The 20,065-nt window shown below is 34.6% G+C and overlaps 1 protein-coding gene across 1 annotated transcript in view; it reads left to right on the plus strand.

Annotated features, from left to right (window-relative positions):
• The window catches only part of DNER (delta/notch like EGF repeat containing), a 120,287-nt gene that overhangs the window by 77,356 nt on the left and 22,866 nt on the right, over nucleotides 1–20,065 (plus strand). Inside the window, exons 6-8 of the mRNA XM_084529620.1 lie at nucleotides 2,974–3,127; nucleotides 6,619–6,732; nucleotides 15,890–16,114. Of these exons, the coding sequence (XP_084385746.1) occupies nucleotides 2,974–3,127; nucleotides 6,619–6,732; nucleotides 15,890–16,114 (493 nt within the window). The remainder of the gene's footprint in view (nucleotides 1–2,973; nucleotides 3,128–6,618; nucleotides 6,733–15,889; nucleotides 16,115–20,065) is intronic.

A 20,065-nucleotide genomic window follows, 5' to 3' on the forward strand; every position in this document is an offset into this window, starting at 1 on the left:
TACAATAGGGAAAAATACACTGTATTCCAATTACGTTTCTGATATTGTGTCTTAGACACTATTCGCTTGGGTAAAAGCAAATTATTTAAAATAATTTATGTTACTGTCCAAAATAATACACATCTTCTATATGATAGATCTGTAATTCCATAATCAAATAAAATACACAGATGAGCTGTCTACTGATGGACAGTCATGGAATTATCAGATAGTGACTTCAATACTAGCATTACGGCAATGTGTAGTTTCTCCTTGACATAGTTTTCCTGAGTTTGCTAGTACATGTCATCTAGTCAAGAGAAAAAATAATAGTATAATTTGGAAAAAGTGAAGATGACATGCCTAATAAAACCAATGACACTTAATCTTACCTACAGAATAACTTGTCTGCATCTCATAACTATTATATGTCGTTAGGAATTTCAGTTTGAAGTGTTACAACGCTTTTCTTGTGCTGCCTTCAAAACCCATTTTGTTAACTACTTTTTAGGGTAATTTGATCCTTATATCATGCTCTTAGAGAGATATCAGTATTATCTGAGCTTTTTAAAAACTTTTTATTTCATTAATATCGTTGAGGCAATGACATCACTGCACTGTTTAAATATGTTGTTAATACTTACGATATTAGCTACTGTTGCTTTGAGATGAGATTTTAGTGAAGGCTGAGCCATGCTATTTGTGTCTGAGTGGACAGTCCAGACATCTGTCATCATCCTCCTCTCTGATGAACGTTTCACGTAGTTTTGTATTTTACTCTCAGACTTAACATAAAGCAGCCACAAAGTGAGCCTTCCAAACAAACAGGTACCAAACTCTCTGTTTTGACAGAGTTAACTCTGATGGGATGTTACACTTGGATGTCTTGCCAAAGTGTATCTCTAGTGACAGATGTGGATCAGCCCATTCTCATTTTCAGTGCATATGCAAGGATGAGACGCACATTTAAATAGGATCAAGACTCTGATCTCTTTGAACAGGGCACAGAATCTAGGCACAGTGCATGTATCTTTACTGGTACTCTCTTCATGTCCATTTTAAGCTGTAACAATTCTTTCAATAGCACAAAGACAGTAGTAGCACCAACACAATGTCTTCAGTGCATTTGTATTTTTTATCTCTATTAATGAAAAGATCCCAACAAGCTCAGAATGTTAACTGTTTAAATGAAGGTATTAGTCTAAGAAAAACTGAATGCATATGGCTATGTGAATGCAGAGAGAATCTGTATTTCAGAGAGAAATATGGGATACTTAGAAGAAATATTCACAACAGATCATGGCTAGATATTTGAATATAAGGTGAAACTGCAGGTTTCTAAAAATTATTAGAAATAAGGTTTTAACTTTATAAGGAATTATTATTTTCTGATGCAGAATTTCCCATTTTAATCATACTCCTGGTTATACTCTGAAGAGTATATTTGTTATGATTTATTTTTATTTTTAGATGTTGCTATTCTAAGTTTCAGTACTATATTTATCAGATATGAGATTTGTACTACCTGAAATATTATTTTTGATAGGAAAGATAGTTCTATAATTCAGACCTGGCCTTTATTTCTATAGCGTGAAAAGCAAAATTATAGTATACATATTTGCTTCCAGCAAATTCATAATCAGTGGCAAAAAATAAAATAAAATAAAATGCATCAACTAGGAATAATCTTTAAAGGTATAAAAAACATACTAGATTAATAATGATTTTCAGAGAAATAGATACAATTGAGACTGGAGTTAAAAATTGGAGGTTTATTCCTCTCAACTCCTCTATTTGATTCCTTTGACATGACATTGACAGTAAGGAAGGCACACAGTGTAGGACTGGTGTCCTACAGTAATTGTTTCCACTGTAAAAGGAAGTCAGGCTAGGTGATTCTTATGTGTTTGATGATGAATTGATATTGGGGATTATCTTTATAATAATTTTTTGTTTGATTGTTTTTATCCAGGTTGTCTAGTTTATACTTCTAGCTGCCTAATATCTATATTCCACGGCCATTTATCAATATTGATGTAGAAAACCATGTCATTTTTGAAACTATTTATTTCTACTTCCATTAGCATTAGTCCAGCCATCTGTATCTGTCTCCAAGTGCTTCATAAGGGGGAGAAGGGGAAACAGGACTTAAGATGCATCATGCCATGGAGCACAATTTTACCTGCTGTGGTATGATGTACATACATTGGAAACACAACCCAATAGCCTGGAATAACAGCAATGCTGCCTTGGTGGGCAGTGCAAATCTTCAACTGTTTGCCCATCTTTCCTTTCTGTTGAACTACAGCCTCATATGGAAACCTGGCACTGCTAACATGAGAGATTCGGAGCACTTTTGTGAACAGGCTTGGGTAAATATCATAACATGCATAGGGCATGTGCCTAGCTGGTACTTTTGGTGCTCCTTATAAATACAGACGTCGTTTTGAGTTTTGGAAATGTATAATGTTAATCCTTGTTTAGATTCTACCAGTGCAGTATTTTTAAGGAAAAATGTGTTTTACTGAGAACATATTTTTTTCTATGAAGATTTTCTTTTCTCCTTAAGACACAGCTTTATTTCTATGAAGCAAACAGAAGTAAAAATAGAAGATAAAATACTAACCCCATCTCTTTGTTCCATGCACATCCTGTACTTTGCATTACAATGTTTGTGCATGAGACAGCTGCATGTTTCTAGCCTAAATGATCCAGCTTGGAAATGTGTAAGAGAGTGAATGGGGTTGCCATCTAGTGTTTAATGAACAAAGAAAGTAAGGTATTTAATCTAAATGGATAGAACAGATGAGAACTTTTCTTGCTTCTGTCTTTTGAGACAACCTTAACAATCTCAGCAATATAAAGATTTTTCAAATCTAGTATTAATTATTGTACTACTAACAAAGATGATAAATGACACACTATGCCTACAACAGGCCTTTTAGATTCACTGTGAAGTATAGATTCTGTTTTTTTTTTTTTTTTTTTTTTTAGGCAACCTTTTTCTGTGACTGTGAGGATGAGTACCAAGGCTCCCAGTGTGAGGAATTTGATGCTTGTCAAAGCCAGCCCTGTCAGAACAACGCAACCTGCACCGACCTATTACAGAAACACGATGGGAACAATTTCACCTGCAGTTGCCTGGCTGGTGGGTATCATATTGTGCTGTGAATAATGCATTTTGTTTTAACATTTGGTGCATATCTTCTGCAGAGCAGTCAACTGTGTGTCTTCAGATAGCGGGAAAGGAGGAAAATAAAACCACATAAAGGCAGTTTTAAAAGGCTGGAAGATTCTTCACGTGTGAATAGTGCCACAAAAGCACACCACCACACAGCCAAGCCATAATGTAATGAGGGAATTGTTCATAGCTGATAGAACTTTACCTAGTAAGAAAAGATGACCAAAATTAGTTGGTTTGCTGCCTAACATCAGCTTTCTCTTAATGTTTCTCTCTCTCTCTTTTTTTTTTTTTTTTCAAATTTAGATTTTAAGTATACGTTGTAGCTAACCCTTCAATGAAGATGCCTTAATTATTACTAGTAAACTCTTTTCTTTAGTTACACTGGTGACACAGAACAATGTTTCTCCAAACTATGCAGCTGTTAAATTACCTTAAATTTTTGAAAACTTTTTTAAAATTCAGAAACTAAACTGAGTAACTTGTGGATTTGAATAATGATCAAGTGCCTGAGTTCTCTGAAGTTATTTTAAGAACATTTGCCATTAAAATTTGATCAAATGAACATAGACATCTTAATTGAAATTAAAATTAAACTAAATATGATGGTCATAGTTGAATGCTGGAGGATAAATTAACGTTACATGCTGATGGAAAAACTTTACAAAATGACTGTTATAGAAAACTCAGTGTTATCTCAAATCTTACATTTCAAAGATAAGCTCTATTATTGTAATAGAACATTTACTTTATTTCTAAATAATTTTAGAAAATTAAAGTACAATAAAAGTTGTATAAGATTAAGATAAATATCAGGTAATTTATTTTGCCTCCTACAAACATTTTACTGTACGTTTTTATTTCTGTCAAAAAACTGAGCAATTTACTGGCTAATGAGTTATGAAATCACTTACTGGTCACTTGACATAAGAGTGAAAGGGGTCTTATCTGGGAAAAATGAAAATGGAAGATGCTTCTGGAACAGATCATCAGCTCTGCAGAATATAAAAAGCAGATGGAGAAATGAATAATTTGGTCAGGCTTCCAGTGGTTGTCTCTAAATGGTTGTCTAAAGATACACATTAATGCTGGATGGCTATTTATTTGTATGAACTAAAAAAAATAAATATGAAATATATGGTAACAACACTTTATTCTGACCTAAGGTGAGATCATGGAGTGGGCATTCTTACATTCTCTTAGAGATGGATATACTCTTATTTCTTACCCCTATAATAATAAAAACAAACATGAACAATAACAACAACAAAACACTATTTGTTTTGTGTGTGTTTGTTTGTTTGTTAATAGTGAACAATAGTCTATTCAGGTGGCCTACTCATTGTTAACTTGTGTTTCTACCCATTAAAAATAATGTATATAGAAAAATATTAAAGATGGGAAAATAAGAGTTTAATCACAGCAACAGTAGTTTAATTATTGTTTTCTTTTGCAAAATTCAGAACCATTCACTGTATGAACAGTATTTTGTTTTCCAAATCTTGCTAGAAGGAAATGATATGAAAATCTATAACAGCACAAAATGAATAGGTGTAATGATTCTTTAAGTATTTGACCAGCAAACATTTTTTTTTCCTACAATGATTGCTTAGCACCTCTAAATTTGTAGCACTCGCAACATACTTAGCATTAAACTCCCTAATCATATTCTCTTGCAGATGGATAAAACATGCCCTATAGATAATATTAAGATGGAACATATTTATTTTCATAAGGCTGACATAAAATATTATCTCTGATGAGTTTTGCCTCAAGCTATAGTGACATTCACAAGAAGCCAGAAAATTCGTTCAGCAAGCTTCAGAGCAACAAAATCAGTTATGCTTTTCTGTGCTAACATTCTTTTGGATGCACACTGAATTCCTGTGTAATTCTTAGCTCTCACATACTTACAATGATTTGAAGATGGAAAAATGTTTTAATGATTTAAGTGCATTAAACACTTCATTATGATTCATAAAAATAATCAGCTGAATGTGAGAACTGGGAAGCATATAGATGAAACAAATCAGTTGATGTAGTCTCTAGTATTTCATTTCTGGTTTTGTAAATGTTATGTTAATTTAAGACCAATTAGAATTAGATAAAATCCCTGACTAAGAATAAGGCAGAGGTCTCTCCACATGCCCCCTGGTCCAGAGGAGCTATCTCACAAGAGCACAGTTCTGGTTTTCAACCTTATTCCTCTTGAGTTTAGGTTACTTATGGGCATTAATCTAGATACAACAGAGTTGCTTTTTCCAGGCTTCACATTGCAGAAAGTAGGATCATAATGTAGTTCTCAATAGCATATAAAAGCGGTAAGGTACACAGAGAAGAAAGTCTTAGAGATTCTTTTCTATAGTAGTGCAACTCCAAATATAACAATCTGTGTTGAGACCTACTTTCTGGTGACATGAATAGATTTGAAAAGACAACTATTAGCCTGATGAAAAGGTTTTAATTAAATACAATTATTTAATCACAATAACAAAAACACACACACCTTTTTTATTATTTTTGGTTTTATTTTTTCCTTTCCTGCATAAGCAAAATCTTAGTCCAGGCATGTCCTCTGCCTCATTTTGGAGTCTTTGTCTCAGATACCTGCTCACAGCAGTGTTCTAACAGTGTCATCTAGTCCTAGCTTATGGGTCTTTAACACCAGCCATGGTACTTATGATTTTATTTATTTATTTATTTTTAAGTAAAACACCTAGTATATAGTGTGTAGTTTCTTCTGTTATTGATTCAAGACAGTTTCTAGGAAGTAAATAAAAATTAGAACAGGAATTTGTGTTGTATTTGTTGAGGTATTTAAGTTAGGAGTATTTAATGATTTAGATTATGCTTTGTAAGTTTGTTCATTTTTTGGATGTTACAGACTTCAGACATATGGAACAAAGCAAACTGACGGTCAAGTAATAGAGTACACACAATCTGTAGCTTGTGAACTTATAGAAGCTTATTTGGAAGAGTTTGCAATTGTGCTGAGCAGTTCTTCACAGCTCCCACTTAAAATAAACACCCTCTCTGAAGCCCAGAAGTAGGAACAAATAACAGTCATTCAGCATATGCACAAATATTTCAGATGACAAGTCTTGTTTGAAGTCTTCCTAAAGATTTTTCACTTGAGATTCAAGATGCATTTGAAAATCATTCAAAATGACCTTTTTTTTTGGTTGTACGGGTCCTGATGAGAACCCATCACCAGTAAAATGCAATTTGATATAATCTCTAGATTTCCACCACTTATTTATGTTTCTCCAGTGAAGTACAAGTTCTTATTAAAAATCTCATTTTATAAGAAATTAGGAGACTGTCCCAGTTTCTATTTATTACTTTGGTTAATTCTGTTTAAGGAAACTAATATTAGTGTTTCGGTGACCTAATAATACGTTTAGTGAGAAAATCTCATTTTCCCTAAATTTTCTGAATGTTGTGTGCTGTTTTTGTAGGTTACACTGGAGAGCTGTGCCAGTCAGAGATTGATCATTGCATCCAGCAGCCATGCCAAAATGGAGGTACCTGCTCATCCAACATCCATGGATTCACTTGTCAGTGTCCAGAAGGTAAACAGTAATGATTTTTCTTGTACCTTGTACAAAGTGGTGTTCCATGGGGTGTACTTAGTCTGAACTTTCAGTTACATGAAAATACATTCAAAGTTGTACCTTAGGCCATAACTATAAGCAGAAAAAAATCCAGATGAGATATCTCTGTGTCATCAATAACACACAGAGTATGGTAAGAGCTTAGTGTTTCAGGGCATATGTTGAACAGAAATGTTCTCTCTATTTGCTTTCACCTCCACAACAGAAATTAGGCTCCAGCACTGTGAGAAAGATAAGACAATCTGAGGATCTAGCGTTTGTTCTGGTTTTTGTGTTGTCCAGTAAATGTGTGACAGAAGCTGCCTTCCATGCATTATTTGCATTTTTCTGGATCTGGGTCAGCTGGGTAAAAACTAAATGAATATTTTCAGTCCCCAAAATATTTAATTCATTTTCCTTTCTATTTGGAATTTGTTTCTTTTCCTACATGATCCTTTCAGTGATTCTCATTGGTAAACTTTGTAAATGTAACTATGTGAGATGAGGACACTGTGATGGCGATGTGCATGCTTTTGTAACGTTTTGCTGAATGGAATGGCAGATAAAGTTATCGGGAGTGAAAGCTCTCAATTATGAATTCTTCTATTAGTTATTTATAATTAAGATTAAAACCTTGAACTAATTATATTTCTGATGTCAGTTAATATGCGGATGTTTTTGTCATGTCAGCACCCTGTGTTTGCTCTAAGGGTACGACTGATAACTATTCTGGTAATGCATAATTGCTTAATAATGAAAGATTATTTGTAATTTCTTTAGACTGATTCCTCACTTTTCTAGATTATTATACTTTAATGAGTGACCTACTTAAAACTGTGTTGAAACACAGACATGTTTTGACATCAGGGCAGATTTTGCATTTGGAAGAATTTTAGTGATTGTCTTACAACTAGTGGTAAAATTCAGTGAGAAAATTTTTCAATATTAGACTTGGTCAGTTATTTATTTGCATTTTTCTTAGGAAATCTGTTCAAGGGCTTCTGTGTGTCATGTAACTTAACTCCTTGCTCCTAATGACCTATTAATCAATATGACAACCAACGCTCAACTTCTCTTACTGCTGTTTGAGGCTCTGGCCATGACAACAGGGCTGTGTGTGGGTCAGGGTCCCCATGAGCCACCCTCTGCTGTGTGAGTGCTGTGGTGCTGCAACTAGGAAACAGTGCTCAAAGACTAGCTGCTTGGTGCCCTGCTGAAAGTCATTTATACCTTGATTATTGTGTGGGGTTGCGGCTGCTCTCCTGCCCAGGGAGCTCATGCCAGCAGTGGGTCATCCACGAGGGGGCCGGGGCAGGCCCCGGTGTAGGCATCAGGGGCAGGAGTGCCCAGGGCCTTTGCAGCTCCTCTCTGTGGTGTGAGAGAGCCCGTTGGCTGGGAGCAGGCCCAGCACAGGAGAGAAAACAGCCTCCCTTCATCCCTCTCAAGAACTGTTCTACCTGAAGAGAGGGATGGAGAGGTTATTTGATGTGCCATTGCTCGATGTGTAGTGTTCTTCTTATTAATAGTAGGTTTTCTGCTGCAGGAGGACCAAGTTACTTGTGCTTCTCTCTTATCCTCAGTCTTATTTCTATTTGGCTATCTCTGTGCAATGCCACTTGGTCCTACAGCCTTGTTGGCTGCTTTGTGTCTCCAATATTTCCCAGCATAATTTCTGTAATTCTAAGAGCAGCCACATTACAGAGCCAGGACGGAGTTGCTGAAGGAGCTGTTGCTCTGATTACTTATTTATTTGTCTAACATGCTCACATGCTATAAATATTCTCCTCCTCAAAAAGCAATGGGTCATCCCAAGGTAAAAATTGTACTGAAATACATTTACAACTCTTGTTAAAATCAATTTTTGTACATTGACCTGAATTATTCCCAATGTAGAGGGAAAACAACAACAACAAAAAACACTTTTGGAGAAAAGAGAAGGTTTCAGGAATCACCTTCTGAGGAATCACTTTCTGGACTGGCCAGGGTTATTCTCCTTGGAAAGAATAGTCTTGTATACTTCTGATTCTGAGTCCCTTGGAAATTGGCATTTTCTGAGAAAATCATTCTTAGGCTTGTAGGACACATGCCATCTTTTGTGCATGGTTGCTTTTCTATAGTGAGCCTGTGATAGAATAACAGAATGGTTTGGGTCGGAAGGGACCTTAAAGTCTACTGAGTCCCAACTCCCTGCCAAGGGCAGGGATAATTCCCACCAGCCCAGGCTGCCCAAATCCCATCCAGCCTGGCCTTGGGCAGTGTGAGGGGTGGGCCACCCACAGCTTCTCTGGGCAGCCTTTAACAGTGCCTCACCACCCTTGTAGAGAAGACTTTCTTCCTTAGATTTAATCTAAATCTACCCTCTTTTAGTTTAAATTTACTACTTGTCCACTACGCTCCCTGATGAAGTGTCCCTCTCCAGCGTTCCTGTAGGCCACCTTTAGTTACTGGAAGACCATTGTAAGGTCTTCCTGAAGTCTTCATGATAACAGCAGCTCCAGGGGTTTTCCTTGACTTTCTAGTAATTACTGCTGTTTCAAAGGGTGAATACTTCTGATGAGGTTATGTAGTCGTGTTTCCTGCTTATGTCCTCACCATAAAGAGAGAAGAGCATTGCTGCAGAAATGACGCTTGGCATGTTTGCAAGGGCCAATGCTGCTGCTGTGGAGTAGCCAGTAGGCTCTTAGATAGTAAGGTGTTGCTTTTCCATCTTGTTTTGGAAGACCTACTAATGCCAACAAGCTCAGGAATTCATGTATTGTGGTGGAGGGAGAGAAAGGTTTCATTTTTCTAGATGCTTTTTGAGACCTTATTCTCTCTTTTGATTGGTTTTGAAGAGATTTGGTTATTTTTGTAGATACAACAAAAAATAGTCAATTGAAAATTACAGGTGCTGCAACTTGCAGATTTGCTTTTTTTTTTAGTGTGCTCAAATTTTCCATTAAAAATAAAACACACACACAAAAACCATGACAGATTTTCTAATTTAAGTAAGATCTCTAGCTCTGCTGCTGTTCTCCTGCTGTGTGTAATAGCAATTGCTTGTTGAGAAAAGGCCTTTCTTTCTGTAGTGCTAATTCAGCACAGTTGGGGAAAACTAGCCAAAGAGCTTATACATGTGTAAAAACTAAAACTGGAGATATAGTGTGGACAGGCAGAAAAGGATAAGAGCAGATGGAAAATGTCATAAAGGGAGAAGAAAAAGATGGCAGAAAAATGAATGAGATGGAAACAATGAGGAATGTTCTAGAGACTGTACAGTTCTTTTAGAAATGAGATCTGTGGCTCATGAAAAAGGCATGTGATAACTTAAAGAAGGTGAGATTTGAGTGAAAAATCTCTGAAAAAGAAGCCTAGAATGAATACGAAAATGTCATGATTATTCTTTAGACAAATTTATTCTCTTAATAAGGTGAAGTTTTTTACACTTGAAGGTTTCATTTTCTGTGACACATTGTAGAATTTAATGTGTCCAAAATGCTCAAAAATAAATTGCTGTATGAAATTTGATGAGTAACCTTTTATTAAAGAGCAAATTGTATTTTACGCTCAAATCTGTAATGAATAAACCTGAGCAATATCAAGGACTGAAAAATGTATTTTAAAATTTCACATTATTATTATTGTGAAGGGGTTATTCATTGCAATATTTGTTAAAATAAATAAATATAGAAATAATAATCATTTGTGATAAGGAAATGCAAGTGTTACTAATCTGCTATCATGCATGCAAATCTTGTCAAATTGGTAGAATGAAAGACCTGATATTTTTTTATATATAATATGTTTGTATTTTATGTATTTTAAACATTTGAAGAGCTTTTGCCAAGTTCATTCATAAGATATTATTAAATCAATAGTGGAATATGATAGATAGATATGTTTTATCTGAACAAAGCCAGATGAAAATAAACAAAGAGTGGATCAGTTATAAGAAAGAAACAAACTCCTGTAAGATGTTTAGATGTTTCTGAAATTCTCTTATATGCAATTTCAATGTCCTGATAATATCTGCAGATGAACTTTATCCAGTACTGTTGGAATACATTGATTTTCAATTAAAAAAAAAAAAAAAAAAAAAAAAAAGGCATGGAGTTGACCAGCCACGTGAAACCGTCTTAGATTCTTGGGATTTTGCTTCTTCCTCTATCTGGAGGTTACCGGCTCTGATAGGAGTCACAGAAAACTTTTAATCCAGATTAATATAAAATACTCTTCAGCAGTAAGTTTCATAACCAGTCTGTAGAAAGAACTAGAGAGAAAACAATGTTATGTTTAAGAGTTAAATGTTTAGATTACTTGAAATTCACGTTTCAGGACTGATTTTATTTTACTGTTGTCAGTTTGATTTGTCTAGCTGCAGGTAATTATAGCTAGGTAACATACAGAGCAAAAGTGCTCTGAAACACCTGCTTATAATTGGAAAACAGCAAATTAATGTTCTTATTGTGGTTTCTGCAATTTACAAAATACAGAGCTTGACAACTATAGAAGATGCTAAGCTGTGATTCATATGTGTTGATTTGCAACAGCAGCTAGAAAATGCACATTATCGCCATGAATTTTAAATGACAGGGAGAAAATAAGTTATTTTCCTATATTAAGAATTAGTTTTTATGATTTTCACTTCTTCTGGGCTTCATTGTTCATGTAAAAGCCTTTTTCTAGATCATATCTTGCAAATGTAATTCTAGCTTCTTCAGGTTTATGTACTTGAACCTCTTTATTATCTTGATTCCAGGAAACTAGGATACACAGCTGTTGTATCTGTAAGATTTCCCAAGGTTACCAGTGATTACAGAATACTTCATATTACCAGAAGAGAGTCTAATTTACCTGTAGAACATTTTGTTGTTAATTAAAAATTTTATGGCTGTTTAGTTTCTGATACTTTATGCTAATCCTGTGTTTTTACCTGGCATTGTCCCAAATTGACCCTATTTTTAGTAGACTTCTTGTTAATTTTTTAACATGTTTAGCCTCTGTTTGTTGAGACTTAGCTAGGGTGAATTTCAATCAAAATCTTGCAACTACTTTTTAATCATTTCTTGTTTCCTTATGATATGTTTTTCCCTTTACAGAATCCTGGTTAAATTCCATCAGACATCTTGTATTTCCTCATAAAACAATTTTCTGTAAGGAAAGTAACAAATTGCTTGTTTTTCTTTCAGTATTTATCCCTGGATTTCAAACCTAAATGTTTTCTAATCACTAGTCATAGCAATTCACAAGTTTATATTTCCACATTTGCGTTTTTCTTGGAATTAGGTCTAAGATAACATTCGGGCAATCTGGTTGTTTCACAGACTGTATAAAAAGCAGTTGTACAACATCTTCAGAAAATGTTTGACTTCCTTGATTTATTGCTTGACTCTTGCTTTCAATAGCCAAGTAATTAAAATCTCACCATGATGAGAAATCTGGCTTTTATCCAGAGCTTTTCTATCTCTGAAAACATTTTCTGATCTACTTTCTGTCATTGCCCTGGAGGTCTGTAGCAATATAGAAAGAATATCACCTGACTGGCTACCTTTTTTCTTGACAACTAACCACATGGTTTGTTCAGTGTAAGCACAAATATTGCATTGTGTCTTTGAACAGTATAACTCTTTTCTAATATTGCCTTTCCCCTTTGCTTTCTGTGTTATTCCTTTGGTAAATTTTGCTTCCAGAAATTTTAAATCATCAGTAGTCTTTACATTTTAGTCACGTCCCTGTTACATGAATAATGACCTAGATGCAGGGTTGTGTTTGTCAGCTAGCTGAAGAACAATTCAGGGGATAATCTTCTGCCGTTAAATGTAATCCTCATTCTTTTTTCTTCCAGCATTTTACTCTGTTTTCAATCAATACATCTCTGCATTTGATTTTTAAATTTATTGGCATTTTTTGTTTTCAACAATTTTATTGATATGGACACAAAGGTACAATCATAAATGTTGAAATAATACATGTTTGATGCAGATGTGTGACTACTGTTGATTCTAGTACTTTTAGATACTTAACTCGTACCATAAGATTTAAACTTCCAGAAGAACTGAACACATTTCACAGTGCAGTCAAAGATAGCACAAGGGCAACATGTTTTAGTATATTTTAAACTTGCATATGTTCTTGAAGTGCTTTGTCACTTGAAACATTAGCCATCTGCCAGTAAGCTTCTCTTTGTAGGGAAGATTATGGCAAAGGTTGTAGTGAAGCAGCATTAGTGTAATGTGTGACCTCAGATCTCCTTGATCCTTTTTAATCCGGTTTCAGAGTTAGTGTAGAGATTTCCCCAGACTCATTGGTTGATCTCCTCCTGGTAATACTTAAAAGTCCTTGCAGATTCTTTTAAATCCATCTAGGGTTTTATGGTAAAGGCTTTTCTAATTTGCCAGCAAACTGTTGCTGGAATTAGATATTTGATTTTAGGGTTTCCATTCCCTTCAGTTTCTGATGGCTATGCAGCTACCATCTACAGGAGGGACCTCTACTACAGGATTCCCCAATATCTGTTTTTAGGTTGTCTCTTTTCCACATTACTGTGCAGGTGGTACTGATAAAGCCCGTGAAGCAATCTGAGCCATAGGACATCAGAGAGGGAAGAATGTCCTTACCGATCTTCTTTGCCAGAACACTGCCATATCTACATTTCTTTCCTGGTCTGTAGCTGAGGTTAGGAGTTATTTATAGTTAGCTGTTAATGATTTCAATCTCTGTTTTTTTTTTTTTTTTTTTTTTTTTTTTAAACTGTTCATTCCATATGTCTGGCATGAGTTATGAACATATGAGGGAAATGTGGCTTTTTCAGTTCCTAAAAGCCTCCTGCCAAAAGTGTCCAAGAATATGTTGATTTTGTCTAGAACTCACAGGGCAGTTGTTACCTTTCCATCTTTTCTGTAGCTACAATAATCTGTAGTTTGTTAATTCTCTGAATAGAACCCTGTAATACACTCTGTGTAGGTTACTAATTTTTTTATACCCATTTTCCCCTCTTTCTCACATAGTTCAATGAGTTTTTGTGGATCTATAAAATAGTGTGCCTCTCTCTGAGGGAGCCCTCAGGAGGTTTCAAATTAATTGCCATTTTATTTTATTTTATTTTATTTTATTTTATTTTATTTTATTTTATTTTATTTTTATTTTATTTTATTTTATTTTATTTTATTTTATTTTATTTTATTTTATTTTATTTTATTTTATTTTATTGTGTGTGCTGGAAACTTTAACATCTTTAGGTTAGTTATCTCAATTCTCACTAGCTCTTCAAGTCTTGGAGCTCAGTCAAGTTGACAGACCATGCTCAGTTCACTAGATCTTTCTGGACCAGGTTTTTAACAAACCTAAATAAGAACAAACTAGAGTTTGAACCTGTTCACAATATTTTTGTTACGCTTTAAAATGCAAATTGATCTATTTCTTATATATTTTTTTTTCAGAAATGCAAACTTCTTGACTTGCTATCCATGATTACAGTGCTGGAAGTACAGTAGAAACTTGTATGCTCTGAAACTAACGCATCTGTCAAATTTAACTTAAAACCATTTCCTCATGTATCTTGCTTGAAACGTGAAATGATACTGTTTAGAACAAAAAATATTTACACAGTAAGATAATGAGATGCTGTAAAGTTTATACTGAATATAGTATTTTGTCTCACTTGCAATATTCATCATATGCTTCATGCAATAGAGAGATTCAGTTCTTGTACATTTGTTTTTAATCCAACATTGAGGCTTTATAAATATAAAACCTATAGCTATATGGCCAAAAATCCTCTTCATTCCATCAGGGATAAGATTTTAAACATTGAGTGTTAATCCAAAGTGTCACCTGTCATTATTTGTCTTCATGCTCTGAGATTTTGGCAGGCTGCTATAGAACAGAGCCAGCTCCTCCATCTTCATCGCTCCTGTCAACAGTAGGCAAATGCTGTGGGATTTCTGTTATCATTATTTCTTTTTATTTCATTTTCTATTTTTCTGATTAAATATTTTTGGTCTGTTAAAATAATTTTTCATGCATTTGCTTATTTTCTTCTCTTGTTCTGAAGGGTGTCTGAGATGGGGCTGCAACCTCCTCAGTAGCTGTGGCCATGTGGCTTTGTGGCTTGTTCTCTTTTAGACTGGCACAACTGCCATAGTTTATGCTTTCCATTAGAGCAGATTTGTTCAGCTGGCTTGATGGGTCTTGAGTGGAGGCTGGCCTGATTTGCTCCTGATTTGGCATTCCGAGTGATTACAGTATTGAAATTTTAAGAGCTGTTCTACGATGTCAGATATGCCAGGGAATTTTGACCAGACGTGTTTGCTGAGCAAAAGTGATGATCTGTAGGAATGAGCCATACCATTTCCACGAGGAAATCGTTTTAAAAAAAAATAAAAATTGAAAGGATGGTTTGCTCTTTTATTTGGACGGGTAATAGAATTTGAATATTCTTCTTGGACTTGCTTTACATACAATAATGTTACTATGTAACTGACGTATGCATATATGTGTGATACAAACTATAGTAAATAAAATAATATTTCATAATAATTATGAATTTTATGCAAGTATTATTCTTTTCTACATTTAAGACAAAACAGAACTCCTCCCTTGCAATGATATTCTTTTCTTTATGCTGAATTTTACATGGTGTTGCTTCAATAAATCATTGTCAGCTAATAAGAGGTATGTTCTTCAAAAAATGAATTCTTTTAAATTATTATAGATTAGTTAAACTCATGGGGTCCTTTAGAGTTGTTATTCTCAACCAACACATTAACAGTAATGAAAAAAGATCAATTTTGGCTTTTTTTTTTTTTTTTTTTTTTTTTCTTCTTTTCCTTCCAGGCTAGTCTATTAATAAGTTACTGATCCCTAGAAAATTTCTTCCACTTTTCTAGCCATATGTACTTAAAGTGGATAAGCCCTGTCAGAATCAACAAATACTTTTGGACTTCACTGTTTTAATCATGTGATAGTATGATGCTACCTGAAATATATTGTATCATACAATGTTAACTGGTAAAATTAGAATTTAAAGTATATAGGGAGTCTGTATTTTTCTCATTGTCATAGAATAAAAAATGTAGATATGTCCATGTCTTAATTTTAACTTGGTTTAATTATTACAATTGTATGTTTAACTATCAAAACCATTTATTTCTTTTAGGGTTTTTAGGAACCTCTTGTGAAGACAAAATAGACCCTTGTGCATCATCTCCCTGCCAGAACAATGGAACCTGTTATGCCGATAGACTTGTCTTCTCCTGCAGTTGTAGTCCTGGATTTACAGGACCTATGTGTGCTCAGCTGATTGACTTCTGTGCTCTGAATCCTTGTGCACATGGCATTTGTCGCAGTGTTGGAACCAGCTACAAATGCCTCTGTATCCCCGGTTTGTACCAAACAATTACATTACATGTTTTATAAATCTTCCAAGGTTTTATACATAGATTCCAATATATAGTTTATATATAGTTTAAATATATATAGTTTAAAATTAATTCCTCTTTTCTTTTCAGTATGTAAAACACGTTGAGCAGATGTTCTATCTGTTTAGAATGACAATAGGAATCTTTTGATTTAGAAAATCAAAAATTGCAGGGTAAGCACTGAAAATACCCACTGAGATCCACATGGGTTGGTGATATTTACAGCTGTGTTATAAAAGAGTATTGTGCAGGATAAACCTTTCTAAGGTGAGGTATCACTATCATTGAAATTACAAAATTTGATAGAGAGAATGGAAAACATGACAGCAATGTTGGGGAAGGAATGGAAACAGACAAGGTAGTTCAACAAAGGAAGGAAAAAAATGGTTACCCTAAAGGGCTTAGTTCTGCCATGCTTGTATAAATTATCTCTCTTCAGAAGTTCCAGTGGTACTGCTCAGGTGAATACAGCTGGTGGGCTTGGGTGGTACCTGCTTGATGACACAGATTGTCTGTGCATGGTGTCTGGGTTGCGTTTTTCTTAGGTCTAGATATTTTTTTCTTTATTATACCAATGTTGTAAAGTATTGAGCTTTTATGGCCCCTTTAAATATTTTAGCCCTGAAAACTAATAGGTAGAGTAATTGAATGAATTATACCATATGTGTAGAAAAATATTATATTTTAGTGCACACCCACTACCACTTATGCATTTACAGGGTAAAAACCAATAATCTTTCTTTTGGTTTAAATAATTTTTGCACTATTGTTTAAAAGAAAAAAAAAAAAAAGTTCCTATGCAGCTATAAACTTGAAATCTGCAAAAGTTAAGTGGAAAATAAATCCCCAGTGCACAAGAATGAGTTAAGGAGTGAAGCTGGATAGTTAGTAACTACATAAACGTGACACTGCGATGTGCGTATTGTTTTGGAAGCTCCTTTTGGAGAAATGCCTGCTCTCTGCTTTGACTTGTCTTCTGGGAAGCCAGTCGCAAGTCTCCATCTCCAGCTCTTTTCCTTGTCTCCTCAGTTAGCAAGTTGTGGAGCTACCCTACCAATCATAAAGCCTGAAGTAGATTGCTAATCTGAGTATTAGTATGTACAGCATCCCAATGCTTTCTTTTGGCTTGTACATAGAAAGAAGGTGGCTTCTTTCTCTTCCAGAGAAGTTTCTCTTTCTGCTCCCTAGAAGGAAGCCCACAATCTGTTCCTATAATGCGTTTCTTCTCACAGTAGTATAGTGAGTATTAAGACAAAAACAGGGTAAAAATAGGTGTTTCATTTGACTTTCAAGTATTGTTGGCATTTTGAGGAAGAAAGATCCAATGTCCCTTCTTGCTGCTTGTGTTTCTTATGCCTTCTTAGAGCAAGGTGAAATATAGACAACTCTTCTATTTTCCTTGACAGGAGTGAGGTTTTATCTAAGATTCTGTAGCCCGTAAAACTGGTATCTCATCTGAAAAAAGATCTCTGAAGACACAAGTAAGAACTACCAGCTTATATTTTGGATTGTATATTTAGTGCACACTTCAAAGTGTTAGTTTCAGTAACTGATATATATGATCATCAAGGAAGTTCCATATGTTGAGAAGGAAGTTTGAAACTGGTCAAGGATGAAAGCATTCACCGCTTTGTAGGAATAATGGATTGATTTTTGAAAATAAGTTATCACTCATTAAATCAATAGATGTGGAAAGAACAGGTTTCAGCATTATGAATACTTCAGCATAAGGAATCGTGCTGTGTAGCAAGATTCTTGCTGATGTATGCTATCCTGAGAGGGAGGCCAAAATATGGTTGTATAGTTTCACAGCTTTATTGCTGAGATTTTGTTCTTTCATTGTGTTTTGATTTTGGGAAGAAGACACTTCTGGTAATAGGTCAGACACTAACATTAATCATCGCTACTTAGACACAATGAAAGAACCATCAGAACCTTTTTTTTTTTTTTTTTTTGAGAAGTACTCACAAATGAACAGAAGTTAATGGAAATTACAGGTTTATAATCAAAATACATTTTACATTCTGCTTTATAAAAGGAGAAAGATATAAATGTGAAGTGCAGACTCTACCATAGCAGTATAGCAGTGTTATAATTTATTTCTTGTTCAGGAAATGAGAAATTATACCTATGGTATTATAAAAATCTCATGATATCATATAGGAACTTCTGTAAGCATTGAGACATATTACCTCATTTAAAACAAAACAAACATCACTACCCCCCCCACAAAAATAAATAAACAAATAAATAAAAGCTTGCAGCTTTTCTGAAACTAGAGTGTAGGTAGATTTGTTTGTTTGTTTGTTTTGGTGGCATGATAGGTGAGGATATTTAAGTGACTTCAGAATACAGAAGTAGTATGACCTATCATTTGGTTTCTGTTATATACTTCAGGAAGTGAAGATGACAATTCTTTCATTTCAAATTTTCAGTCCTCCTTTTTGAAGTGTTTAAATGCTTTGCCATTGTATTGCATAACAGAGGAACCCCTAGAGAATATAACTGATTATTGAGATGAAAAGCAACATACTTAATCATATTTAAATAGAGCTAGCATACCTGTCTTATCGAGAGAACAAGCTAGAATTCATATAAGTTGATAATTAGTTCCATGTCTGAAAAAATATCTTTTGATTGCAAGTGGTTGAATTTTCCAGGTGATATTTTCCTGAATTCTTTATTAGAACTAATAACGTGATAGTTTAATATTTACTCATTCACTGTTCTTTTCCTTGCCCAGTCCTCAGAAGGACTAAATAGCAGAGGGCGTGAACAGGAGAAAACGGGTTGTGATTCTAAATAAATAAATATCTACACCTGTAGATATGATGTGGAGGGGAACACTTGACAGGTAGGAACATGAAAGTTGCTTGGTAGCATCAAGCTATTCCTTGCTTGGCTAGTGTGTATTTTGTTAACTTGTTCAGATTCTGAATAGAAAAGGGCTGTTTTTCTAGCTGTTGCATAGTGCAAGCAGTTAGGGCATGGTCAAGAAAAATCTCTACAGAGGATGGTGAAACTATTGAGATGAGGAGCTGCCTAACTCTGGAGGACATGGAAAGTGATGAAAATATATCTATATGGTTTGATTCTTCAGTGGTTTTTGATGTATGACTGAAACCAGAGTTAACTGGGGAAAAAAAAAAGACCTACAAAGAGTACAAAGAGCATTTTAAAAAAAATACCTGTGCTGTGTATGCTCTGGAAAGTTCTGAAAAGAATAGACAGGAGACAAATGCTTTGAATTATAGAAACTGAAAAACAAAGAAAGATATTTTACCCTTGGATAACTGATGCATTACGTCATCCGAAGCCTGAACTTCCCAGTTAGTGTCAAAATTTTCTCCTACGTTTCTAGCACAAAAAGGGATCCAACTTGGAACTGGAGTATCAGGAGCTGTCCAGCACAAGGGCTCTCCTGAGGCGTCCCTGAAAGGCGATGCTAGGCATTTCTTGTTCTGGGAAAACCAGAGAAGGCTTAAGAATCTTCAGTATGTCTTCTACCTGTCTTCTACCTCTCATATATTATGGAAACTTATTTTTATTTAAATAATATTTGTGATCTTAAAAGTTAGCCAGGTAAGAAGCCATAGAGGTTGTATCCAAGACCCTATATTACCCTTCTTAAAGTTGTACTTTTTTGCATTGCTCCACATGTGAAATTTTATTAGAAGTATTTAAAAAAATGATTTCTTTTTTAAAAACATTAAAACCATTGTTTACGATTGACTGCTGCAATTTCAATTTTAAAATGATTATTTGTTTTAGAAGGACTTCCCTCTAAATAGGATTACCTGCTTCATATAGTGGTAAAACTAAAGGCCAAATTATGAAATTGTTCTTTTAACTTGTCAATAATTGAAAAATTTGGATGATTTATTTCTGAAGGTCATTAGAACAGCACTCAAGAT

Source organism: Aythya ferina, assembly GCF_964211825.1.
Source record: "Aythya ferina genome assembly, chromosome: 9".
NCBI classification, from domain to species: Eukaryota; Metazoa; Chordata; class Aves; order Anseriformes; family Anatidae; genus Aythya; species Aythya ferina.